Source organism: Syngnathus leptorhynchus, chromosome 22, assembly GCF_054491065.1.
Source record: "Syngnathus leptorhynchus isolate UIUO chromosome 22, UIUO_Slep, whole genome shotgun sequence".
NCBI classification, from domain to species: Eukaryota; Metazoa; Chordata; class Actinopteri; order Syngnathiformes; family Syngnathidae; genus Syngnathus; species Syngnathus leptorhynchus.
This window is the reverse complement of record NC_141216.1, coordinates 4,440,385-4,452,534: the sequence shown is the minus strand read 5'-3', so window position 1 is coordinate 4,452,534 and position 12,150 is coordinate 4,440,385. Positions and strand designations below refer to the sequence as shown.

The window sequence follows — 12,150 nt, the reverse complement described above, 5'->3', positions numbered from 1 at the left end:
CTAAATGTGATTAAGTGCTACTGTTGCTCACTGCTTATAAGCTGACATTGGTTCTGACAAAAATAGTTTCCTGCAGCCGCTTCCCTTTTTTTTTTTTTACTATTTGTTTTATTTAACGCACGGACATTAGAAGTTCACGTTAGAATATTTCGGGGGAGCTAAATCCTGACAAAAACACGTCGAGAATTTGCGCTTTTTGTACAATTACCATGTGCCACAGTTGTGTTGCGCTCAAACACAAGCTAGCCCACAAGGTTGCGTTTTATGTAGTATTGAAACACATGCTTTTATATTTGTTTTCAATGTGTGCACAAAATTGTTTGTATTTTAACTGCATACAGGTTGCTTTTTTGTAAGTACGCAAAAGAAATGGAATCAACGTCAAAATATATGAGCTACATCCATTTTCATCAATGCCTTCAAATGTAGGCAATTTAAATGTCATGTGATTGTTGTATTATATAATACATGGAGAAATACGGCATTAACTATAAGACACACTGCCTGGTCTTTGCATGTGACATATTTGTACCGTCTTTGTATTTGATTGATTTTGAATAAATATTTCAACAAAATATGTTTTTGTGGGTGTGCAGAGGTTACAGTTGAATTTTCAAAACCATTATCAAATAAAACAAGGCAGAAGAGAAAAAAAAAAAATCAATGGTAAATTCTCAAACATCATTTGAATTTGTTTTTTCCTTACCAATCAACCGGTACAACCGGACCTGTCAGTAAATGGAAATATCATGTCTCGCTGACAAGGGTTCAGGGGGGAAAAAACAAAATCACTCTAATCTTCTTAGCAGTGTATGGATAAATGCACGGGAATATAGCGCTTATGTAACAAATCCTTTTGAGCGATTGTACTAAAAAAAAAAAAAAAATAGAATCCCTCAGCATTTGTGTGGCTCATTTTAATCCAGGAATGATACAAACTGTACATTATTCATGATTTACACACATTTGGTATCAAAATGGGAAAGGAAATTGGATGTTTATATACATTCAAAAGTAAATATGAACAATTATTGCAAAAAAAACAAAAACAAAAGGCAGAGTTGTTGATTGATTTGTGACGATGCTCTGTACTGTGATTGATTGTGGTCGGTGGGAGGTTGTTGTCCACCTTTCATCGAAGGTCAGCCGGGAGCTCCGGTTCCGTGCGGCACTCAACCAGATAACTGGATCGATGGAGGGAGTGGTTGATTTAATACAGATAGGCCGCACTTCCTCCTTTGCATCTGTCGTCAGACTTCTGCTTCTTTTTGGCTTTTTCTTGCGAGTCCCTGCATAGGACTTCATCACTGGCTGCCTGGAGGCTGTCGAACGCGCCCAGACTATCTATCCCCTGACTCTCGGGACCCTGACTTTCCACCTGAAACTCAGCCTCCTGGCGGTTCCTATTGCGAGACCACAAATATGGCTTCCACCGCAGATTCCCGCAGCGTTCCGCACAGCTAAAGCGGGCCTCGGTGGTGCAGGCGTACATGCCGACCGGCACGGACAGCACCATGACGCAAACCACGACTACGATGTGGATCAGACGCTCCCTCTGCTCCATCTCGCTAACGTCACTTCCCGTCACAAAGACGACACACTGGCCCTCCCTTGGCGGTTGGTTCTTCAGGGTCACGCAAACCTCGTACTTGGTAACGGGAAGCAAATCGCTGACCGAGTAGCTGTTGATACCCGGTCCGATGTAGATGGTCTCCCTTTTGGGTGAGTCGTACTTTCCAAAATGGACGGTGAACCAGGTTTCGGCCGGGTTCTCCACGGCGGCACGCCATTCCACGGTGATGCCGTAAACGGTCTGCTTGGCGATGCGGATGTCAATGGAGGTGTTCTCATCCGGGGAAAGGATGGGTGAAGGTGGCAGGAGAGGAGCGGAGTTACTCAAAGCGCTGATGTTCACCATGATCTCAACAGAGGAATTCCCAATGAAATTGTTGGCCAGGCAGGTATAGAGGCCTCCGTTTGCTAGGTACAGCGAGGGGATCACCAAAGTGGAGTTGACAGTCTCTTCGTCGATGGGAGTCACAGTAGCTGTATAAAGAAAACGAGGAGCTCATGTCTCTTGATTTAAAACTATCTGTAGTTAAAGATCTACATTTGCTAGCGATTAACCAATGGCCACAAAATGGTCACTTCTAACAAATAGATCAGAATAGTCAGAAGTGGGGGAAAAAAAACTAATGTTGTCCTACAATAAGCTCCTATTCTTATCTAAGTCATTTGACATTTCCTATATCCTTTCCCTAAAATCTAGATCAGGTCACTAGCTAGAAATATGGTTTGAGTGCTTTGCAACCGTTTAATGGACAACAGTATAAAAAATAAAACACAATCTTACCAGTAAATCCTCTTATAATCTTCTGACTGTGCATCCACTCAATGCTTGGGCCCGGCCTGGCCTTGACTAAGCACGAGAGTGTTACGTTGGCTCCTGGAGGCACGTTGATGTTAGTCTCCGGGGCAGAGGCCACAGGCTTTGTGCATGTTTTCAACTGGATCTTGTGGAAAAATGTGTCCGCTTTAGAGGCGGGGCCCGAACACAACAAATAAGAGTTCATGAGAATGATGGGAGGCCCGACCGCTCGGATGAACTCCACGAAGCCTTTCAGGCGGCAGTCGCACAGCCAGGGGTTGTTGTGTAGCGCTAAGACCACATTGGAGACCGAGCCCTCCTTTGCCCAAACTCGCTCTGCTTTCTGGTAAAGGGGCCAATTCATGAATACATCCTTTGATATAACACTAAGCTGGTTGAAGGATAAATCTAAGTAGGTCAGCACAGGCAAGTGTTTTAAGGAATATTCTGGTAGGACGTCGAGACGATTGTGTTTCAGGTCCAGAATTTTGAGTCGCGGCGTGTCCTGAAACGCAGTCCACGGAACCGAAGTCAGCTTGTTGCCCTGCAGCCGCAACTCGGTCAGGTTGGCCAGCCCTTGTAGGCTTTTGATGTTCATCAAGGTGATATCATTGAAATTGAGCCACAAGAACTCCAAAGTACCCAATTTCGAGAAGGATCCCGGAGGTAGCTCCGTCAGGTGGCAGTTTTCCATTCGAATCTTTGTGAAATCGTGCGGGATGTCCTCTGGAATTTGGCCCATGTACGTTTCCATGCAGAGCAAAGACCTAGGTTAAACGACCGGTGAGAGACATAAGGCGCCTTGAAGTATAACCTAGCTTTCACAAACTAGCGTCGACTCACCTTCCTAGGGTCTCATCTACGCAGGAGCAACCCTTCAGACAAGTTGACGATCCGGGAGTGATGAAGTACAACAAAAAAGAAATGCCGAACGCGACACAAAAGCCATCCATGTTCCGAGAGGACCATTGGTAACGAGCCTGTTCAGTGCAGGACGCGACATGGACGGGCTAATGTGACCACAAAGCCTATTAGCTTAAGATTCCTTGACGTAACACTTAAAGCAGACAACGGGATACACGGGACGCACTCGGGTGTATTTCTGTCACAGGGTCTCCACATTTTGGAGAGAGTCATTTGAGCTGTTGTCTCCGAATTTTACAAATACGTGACTCGCTCAGCCACTCAGTACGACGACGGCATGGGCGACAACAGAAGGCCCATCTGCATAAGTGGGCCGGGTCGGGCCGGTTAGCGGTGCCAAGAGAGAGGGCGACAGATGTCTGGAGAGGACAGTAATCTGACCTCGATAAAGCCCATATCTCACTGAGCCGCGAGGGTTTGAACACAGAGCGAATCTCGTCGAGGTTCCTAAAAAGTTGCAAACGGTTTTGTTTGTCGAAAAGAAATTTTGAACATGGCCACAAATCAACATTCAGGCCATGCGCAAACTCTTGCGAAATTTTGCTGCTCAGTGAGATGCTTTAGTTGTGGTACCATTCATCTTGGCAGGCTGGTCAATCAGCAATTTACTCAAAACATTTTGAAGCCTCATTTCCCCATTCATTTGTCTGGAACTATTCAATAAAAAGTGCCACATTTTTTTTTCCCTTACTGTATTTAAGACCTTGTGTGTTTGGTGATATCCACTCATTTTATTTCAGTCCAACATAATGAACAATCATGTTATCAGTATATAAAAACAACTTTTATTTACATACAACTCTTTCATAAACAGATGTGTTAGTTGACAACATATTTACATATTAGAAACTGTGCAAGTTGTGTTGAGTTTTGTTTGGAAAACCTGGCACGTGACGACAGACAAAACAGACTAATCGACGTCGGTGTTGCTAAATATCATATAAATAATAAAGGTTTGTACACAGTGCAGAGGTTACATGAGATAAAATATGTTGTTTAGGTTGAAAAGATGAACTGTCATCTTTTAGTAAGAAGTCCCAAAACACATTTATATACATTAACATGTAAATAACCATTTCACTGTGTATCATTTTCCTTTGTTTATACATATATTTAGCTTTCTTCCACAAGTCTGTAAGAAGTTGTTTCATCCAGTGGCAAATGAGCTGTCAATTTCCTTTAGAGGGATCAGACTTGACGACTCCAGTCTTAGAGTGCATCTGCCACAAGTTGAGGCAAATGTCGAGTTCTAGCAGAAGTACTCATTAGGTGGGCCCTCAGTCCTTGTTATGGCCTCGGAATCGACGCTGGACCTCGCGGAAAGCAGCCGGTTGGATTCATCGGGGGTCAACCGGGTAAGATACTCGCCTTCCGTCCCTTTAGTTTTGGACCCAGGGCCCAGAGTCTCAAATGTGACATAGGAGTCCTGTATTTCCTTGGACGGCTGGCCGAGGAACTTGCGGCAACGCTTTTTAATGGCGCCGCAGCAGACGATCAGAGTGAGAGGCACTGCGATGACGCAGGCTACCGTGATGACCACCACGTTGATGAGTTTCTGGGTGCCGCTTGCGCTGGCCGCCTCATCCGTCGAGAAGATTACGCACTGCTCCTTTTTCGGTATCAGGCCTTTGACGCAAACGCAAGCGATGTACTTTGTTTTAGGCACCAGGCCGTCGATGGTGATACGGTTTTTGCCCGCTCCCACGTTTATCCGCCGCATGTCCCGCTCGCCAAACACGGCGTATAGGACGCTAAACTCGGTGATATTTGTGGACGTGGGGGCTCGCCAGTTCAACGAGACGGTGTGGTCGGTATCGCCGATCACCTTCACCGAACGCACCACCCTTTTCTCGGGGGCTTGCTGTAAGGATGAGGCGTTGGCCACCATGTTACCCAAAGCAACCGGCTCCGGTTTTCGAGGGTTCGACCCCCGGCCTCGTCCTCGGGAGCCGGAGGAGACGCTATAGCTCTCGACCTCGTACTTCCCGGTGACGCCTTTGTCGTCGAGGGGTTTGACGACGGGTTTGCCGGGAGAGGTCGTCGGAGGAGGGACATACCTAGCGATAAGCTTTTCCTGATAGGCGGCCCTCCCCATACCGCCGGGCTTCTTTCCTCTAGGTCTTTTAGCAACCGCACCGCCTGCCTCTTCAGACCGAAACGTGTCGGTGATCACCAAGGAGATGATAGCGTCCGCGGTTCCCACAAAATTGGTGGCTTTGCACACATACTTTCCCGAATCCCTGTAAGAGACTGCCGGCACGCTCAAAATGGACCAAATGATGCCTTCCTGTGAGATCTCTTGCTGAACTGAAAATAAGAGAAACGGTTGGCAGGGTTAAGTAGATTGACACAAAGAGAATAACTTTAAGCTCGTTGACACTCGTGCGGAAATAGATGCTCTAATCTTAGCGCTTCTGGATTTAGTTCCAGGAGAACTCACTGGTGCCGTTGATTTTTTTGCCATCGGCGCGATTCCAAGAAAGATCAGGGATTGGAACGCCGACAGTGCCGCAACGAAGCAGGACGTTGTTGCCCAGCGAGCTCCGGACACGCGCAACGGCAGTATGCACCCGAGGGCCCTGGCACCTCTGCAATTCCGCTTCAGTAAAGAAAACCCCAGACAGACTCTCCGGGTCGGAGCATCGCAGCCTGGGGTCTATTAGAGCGACCGATGACCTCGGGGACTTCTGGAACTGGACCAGATCATAAAGCCGGCAGTCGCATAACCACGGGTTGTCGTGAAGGCCTGAAAACCAAATGCGTCATTGAAACCTTGTTGCGTGTAGGCTATTATAACCACAAAGACACACACGACTACTAAAATGAAACTAATCTGTCCTTGTGGTGACTAGGCACAACAAGTCCCCTGATTCAAGAAACTCACCAAGAATGAACTTGGAAGAATCAGCTTCCTGAAGTGGTTTTACACTTAACCAAAGCGAGAGGACATCTGCAGGGATGGTGCTGAGAGTGTTGCTAGATAAATCCAGATAAGTGATGTTCTTTATGTACGCCAGGGCCTCGGCAGGCATACTGGAGATCTTGTTGTTGTGCAGGTCGAGTAGCTTCAGATTGGGCATATCGCTCAGAGACTCCCACGGGAATGAGGTGAGGGCGTTACCGTCCAGCCTTAGTTCGTCCAGGTTCGCGAGACCCCGAAAACTGTCCACGCTGAGAGAGCTCAGGGAGTTGAAAGACATCCACAGAAACTCCATGCTGCCGAGGTAGCGAAAATCGCCGCTGGAAATCCTCGTGATGGCTGTCTTCTCAATGCGTATTTTGGAGGTGTCCATGGGGAAATTTGGAGGAATGACGGTGATCTTGGGATCATTGCAAAGGACGCTTCTGCAAGTGGGGTGGGGGGGATTGTTCAACTCTTTATGATGATGTATAAATCGATTCAAAATATGGTTCATTTTAGCTCAAGTAAAGCAGATGTTTTAGCACAGCAGATTTTGTACAACTATTTTTCTTTTAGCATTTGTTAATTTTGCAAAAAATGTCAAACTGTAGCAAGATTCAGATTAAAAATAGCATTTACTTGAAATAAACAGTTCAATAAAAGTAGTGGCCTATTGTCCTATAACAAGAAAAGCAGATTAAAGGGCAACTCTGAGTTAATCCTCCACTACTGAAATGACAACTGCACTAACATGCTGTCAATTTTGCATGTAAGATAAAAAAAAGAATCCATAAAACGAAGAAAATATCTCATTTTTACCTGGCTTTGGAACCGTCGCTCAGTTTGTGGAAGAAGCAGTTGCATTGTGCAGGACACGAAGTGCTCATGAGCGGGAAAATAAATAAAGCCACGCAAAACGCACAAGAAAAGTGTCGACTCATTTTGGTTCCCACGAGGCTCCTAAATGCAATAAACTACTTCACTAATAGAAATCTATTTTTCTTTTTTTATTTAAGGGGATGTGAGACGCATGGTGGTCCGTCAGTTCCATTCTGCTTCGCCCGCAGTCAATCCTCTGATAAAAAGGATGCGCTTGGATTATAGACGCAGGAGGAGGAGTTTGAGGTTATTTCCATTCACACGATTACACCAGGGCTATCCCGGAAGCTGATAGGCTGTACATTTGTCCCTTTCATTTTCTTACCAATGTTGACATTTTTACACAGACGCACAACTGAAGCCTGCTGAAGAATCCTCAACAAGTCTCTCATAGGAAGTCACACAGTCCTATTAATTGAATTTTTATTGAATAATTCCAGAAAATGTTCAAGGGGCCGTTTTATCATGTGGCTTGCACACGTTTTTTGTTTTTTTTTGTCATCCATTAATTTGTACATTGATGTTTTAACAAAAGATGGTCCTGTGAGTCTTATTACTGAGACAATAATTTACACAATCTTTTTTACTGCCCTATTTTAAATATGTTACAATTTTTAACAGGTGCAGCATTTTGATACACAAGACAAATCCTTTAATCTAGTCATCTTTGTCTTTCTTTAATATATCTTTTTTCTCGTTTCAAATTCATTTTCTGTAAATACCAAAGGACTGTCAAGAGCACTGAAATTTATGTGGGCATCATCATAGGGGCAAACAACTATGATACAACTATTAACACATCAACCACAAAGTCCACATTTTGATCATTAAAATATTCATCAGTAGCAGATGATACTATTTTTTGTAGGGTTTCAGGTTCGAGGTCACCAGTATGTGACGCTGCTGCACTGCCCGACAAAAAAAAGTCCACCGAGAATCATCATTAATTCATTTGTTGATGAGTTGGTGATAATCTCATCAGATTAATCCAGTTGGCAAACAGACGCTCAGCAAACAATTTCAAAATAGGGGATAGATGAGGGTCAACTTTCCAAAAACATCCATCTATTTAAGAGAGCACTTACGTGATGGCCACGGGGGGACTTGGAGCCTGTTCCAGCTGACTTTGAGTGAGAGGCGGTGGGGTCCATCCTGGACTGGTCACCATGCAATACTAAATATTTACACATTCACACCAATGGGAAATTTTGATTATTTAACTCACCAAAAGAGGCATTAATCACATTAGAGAGCTTCCACTCAGCTTGTAACACCTTTATCTTTCATACGAACACGTGTACATAACTATTTTATTTGTTTCAATATTACATTTCACGCAACTTCTGTATTGTTTTGCACTATTCTTAGTTGTTTCAAAACGACATAGTTAAACACAGTTTTCAAAGGTTTAGGGGTGCCAGGACTGTTTTTGTTGACATAACTTGACTTTTTATTTATTCATTTCTCTCACTTTGAGATACTCGGGAAGCATTTGAAGTCATAAGAGATGAAGACCCCAAAATGTCGGACTAAATGAGAGCAAAGGGTTCTCGTTAGGGACATTCTTGGGGGGATTGCAGCAGCACCGAGTAACAAATCTTAAGCACATTGTTCTGGTCTTACCCCCTCCTGTTCATGTGACAGAAGGGCAACACAAAGCTTCACTTTGTGGGAGGAACACATAGCCAGAACAGTTCCATTTTACTCTTCGAGTGCGGGGTAAAGTAAATAAGTTTAAGTGGGGGAAAAGTGCACAAGTCAACAAAATGGCGGCGTACACGTTACCTGATGGCTTCGCCGACTTCGATATGTTCTTGTTCGGCTCGGCGCTTTTTGTCAGCGGTAAGTGGAAACAAGGACTCGCCGAGCATTTGTTTTTATTGGTTGTGACTTTGGACTGTCCTCCGTGAGCCCACAGGAGTCCTCGGGTTTCTCCTCAACGCCGTCACCGTCGCCTCCTTCCTGGGCGTGCGAGAGATGAGGACACCAAGCAACTACCTGGTTGTCAATTTAGCCCTGGCCGATATTTGCCTCAACGTGAACGGACTCACGGCAGCCTACGCCAGCTACCTTCGGTCCGGTAACTCCATACATGGGAAACCTTTACATTTGGTCAAAATTTTTACTAGTACTAATATCTCTTAACTGTACTAGTTCAGTAGACAAGCCCCGCCCCCTAAATAAATCAACAAATCAAAATAAACACATAAGTAAATAAATGAATCATTTATCTTGTAACATTTTGCATAATGCTGTGCTTTTAAAATAGGAAAAGAAAATGTACTGTAGGAGGAAAAATAAATTTAAAATCATTCTCATATTTTATATGTGTGCCTCCATTAACAATGTAGACATTGGCCTTTTGGCCAAAACGGATGCGCCTTTCACGGCTTCCAGGGGATGATCGCCGTCTTGGCGTCCATCAGTTTCATGGCAACCATCGCTTGGGACCGATATCACCAGTACTGCACCAGTGAGTTCAAAATTTGAGTTGTCGTACGTGTTTTTTGGTTTGATTCATAGGATGAAGTTTTCTCATTTAGTTGTTACCTTATCGCCACGCAGGACAAAAGCTCTTCTGGAGCACGGCCGTGGTGATGAGCGCCATCATTTGGCTCCTGTCCATCTTCTGGGCTGCGGTCCCTCTCATGGGCTGGGGCGTGTACGACTTTGAGCCGATGAGGACCTGCTGCACGCTGGACTACACCAGAGGAGACAGGTATGAGAGGCACTGATTTAAAAAATATAGCAACAGAGAACATTAACAAGCATATATGATATTCTCTTTAGGGACTTTGTCACCTTCATGCTCACGCTGGTGGTGCTCTACTTGACCTTCCCTGCATTGACCATGCTGTCGTGCTACAGCGCCATACACAAACACTTTAAGAAGGTCCATCACCACCGGGTAAGCCGCCCTCGAAGGTCATTTCGGGTGACAGTGAATTCAAAGTTGAACTGCTGTGTTTTTAGTTCAACACAAGCTTGCCATTGAGGGTGATGCTAATGTGCTGGGGCCCTTACGTCCTCATGTGCATTTACGCCTGCTTCCGAGACGTCACGGTTATATCTCCGAAGCTACGAATGGTGAGCAAAAATGAACCCCAACGTGTCGCATTTGAACATTCCGAGCGCTCGAAAACACAAGCGGGTTGTGCTCGTTGATTCCATTCTAGGTGCTTCCAGTGGTGGCCAAAACGAACCCCATCTTTAACGCGCTGCTCTACTCCTTCGGCAACGAGTTCTACCGCGGAGGCGTGTGGTACTTCCTCACCGGGCAGAAAATAGTCGAGCCGGATCTGAAGAAGTCCAAGTCTAAATAGACGGAAAAGAAAACTCGGCATCATCGTTTCATGATCAACTTTTGCTGACATTCTTATTTAATGAGCCGTGACATTTTTTTTCATGTACTATGGCACGGCTCAATAAAGGGTTGGAAACATAAGTGTACCTAATAAAGTGCCAATGAGTATTTATTCATGTGAGAGGTTCAATTAAAAATGCTAAGAAAAGGTTGCAAAACAAATTAGCCCCGATATAATCCTCGTACAGAGTTGACCGAGTGCGTGGCGAGATTAGCGTGTGACATTCTTAGAAAAACTTTCGCAAAGTGAGCCGCTGGACTAGTGATCCAATTCGGTCCCTAGCCTGAGTAAGAAGCAGCACTTAGAGCGCTAATCGGAATCAGAGCGGGACACCTAGTCACGGACGGATATAGCCGGCCTGTGCGTATACGTTTGCGTACGCTAGAGGAGGATGGGGCATGGCAATCTAAAACGTATTTACACTCGAGGTCAAAATAAACCAGAGCGAATCATCGCGTTTCGCAAAACGTATCCGTCTACTTGATTCTCAGAGCGCAAAGGTGAAAACCACGCCATCTGAGAAAAAAAACAAGTGTCAAAGGTCAAATGACGTCAGCGTCTGCAGGTTGGACCAGTTGACCAAAGCGATTACGTAATGCTGCTGTTGTTGCTGTAGCCATGATGCGAATTTTTCTTGAAAGCATTTGCAAAACGATTGCGGCGACAACGGGATTAGACGTTCACATGCGTCAGTGGTTTTGTGATGCGAGCGTGTCGTCTGGACTATTCATTAAAACCTTCCCCAACCTCGTACGGCCGATGTACCACATGCTAGACCTCGTTATTATATTCTGTTGTCTGTCCTAATCCCCTCTGTTGTGTCAAAATCTCAAATGAACACAATCTGGGTGGCCTTGCATTTGGTACCCGGGGCGAGTTGCAAGTCAACGTTGGTTATACCGTCTTTTGCCCTGACCAACCAATCTGAAGTAGGTAAATTGATGATGTCATTAAGGGCCACGGCTCTGGCCCTGTGAGGATGAATTTCAAATCAGATTGGTTGAAGAAACGGTCCTATTGTTGAATATATGATGTTGACAGAGTACAGTATTTTGATTTTTGGTCTTTCCTGCCCTCTAGTGGCTTAAAGAAATTTGCAACTCAGCAATAAAATAGCCTGCGTACAACTATTGTACAAGGGGGAAATGAAAATGTATGATAAACCTTTGCAGATAGAGTGACGAGGATGAATGTTAAATATGAGAAAAAATTAAATTGTAATATTTCATGATAAATTGACACTCGGGTCATAATGTGTTTAACTACAATAGTCATATGTAAAAATGCACAGTTAAATTGATAATTGCTTAAATTTACATCAGAAAACACATATTGAATGGATCATTATCTCTCCTTGTACAGATTTTTTTTTAAACCATCAAAGTACAATGAGCGTTAGTGTGCATCTCGCATTTTATACCACAAGATGTTGCTCAAGTCATATTCACCAAATTTCTACTTTTGCCACGGGAATATTTTTTTAAGTCGCACCTTTAATGTTTTGGATCGGAGAAGAAATATATCTAATATTTTAACTTGAGATAAAGCAGCACTTTTAAAAGCATAGGCCTATCTGCATTTGCCCTGAAGACAAATCCAACGGGGGAAGAGAATTCACCTCCAAAGTTCAGCAAATATTCTTATATGTTCCTTTCCAAGGGAGATATGGGATGGTTTGGATGTCTCCCATTGGCTGAAGTGAGTGCTGCCAG

The 12,150-nt window shown here is 44.4% G+C and overlaps 2 protein-coding genes across 5 annotated transcripts; one reads left to right on the top strand and one right to left on the bottom strand.

Annotated features, from left to right (window-relative positions):
- Positions 1 to 22: 22 nt before the first annotated feature.
- Positions 23 to 8,919, bottom strand: lrit1b (leucine-rich repeat, immunoglobulin-like and transmembrane domains 1b). 4 transcript variants are annotated; one of them, XM_085904842.1, is made up of 5 exons: positions 8,859 to 8,919; positions 8,159 to 8,247; positions 6,177 to 6,637; positions 5,733 to 6,038; positions 4,055 to 5,599 (listed from the first exon to the last, which is right to left on the bottom strand). In XM_085904842.1, exons 2-5 carry the CDS (start codon positions 8,239 to 8,241, stop codon positions 4,542 to 4,544), a joined length of 1,908 nt encoding a protein of 635 aa, XP_085760968.1. In that variant the 5' UTR covers positions 8,242 to 8,247; positions 8,859 to 8,919; the 3' UTR covers positions 4,055 to 4,541. The 4 variants fall into 4 exon arrangements, with proteins under 4 accessions (XP_085760969.1, XP_085760971.1, XP_085760968.1 ...); XM_085904844.1 differs by lacking the exons at positions 8,159 to 8,247; positions 8,859 to 8,919 and adding an exon at positions 7,014 to 7,219; XM_085904843.1 differs by lacking the exons at positions 4,055 to 5,599; positions 5,733 to 6,038; positions 6,177 to 6,637; positions 8,859 to 8,919 and adding exons at positions 23 to 2,046; positions 2,354 to 3,135 and having other exon boundaries at positions 8,159 to 8,241.
- Positions 8,360 to 10,590, top strand: rgrb (retinal G protein coupled receptor b). The gene is made up of 7 exons (XM_085904848.1): positions 8,360 to 8,915; positions 8,992 to 9,148; positions 9,425 to 9,546; positions 9,639 to 9,792; positions 9,864 to 9,981; positions 10,047 to 10,160; positions 10,250 to 10,590. Exons 1-7 carry the CDS (start codon positions 8,840 to 8,842, stop codon positions 10,394 to 10,396), a joined length of 888 nt encoding a protein of 295 aa, XP_085760974.1. The 5' UTR covers positions 8,360 to 8,839; the 3' UTR covers positions 10,397 to 10,590.
- Positions 10,591 to 12,150: the final 1,560 nt, after the last annotated feature.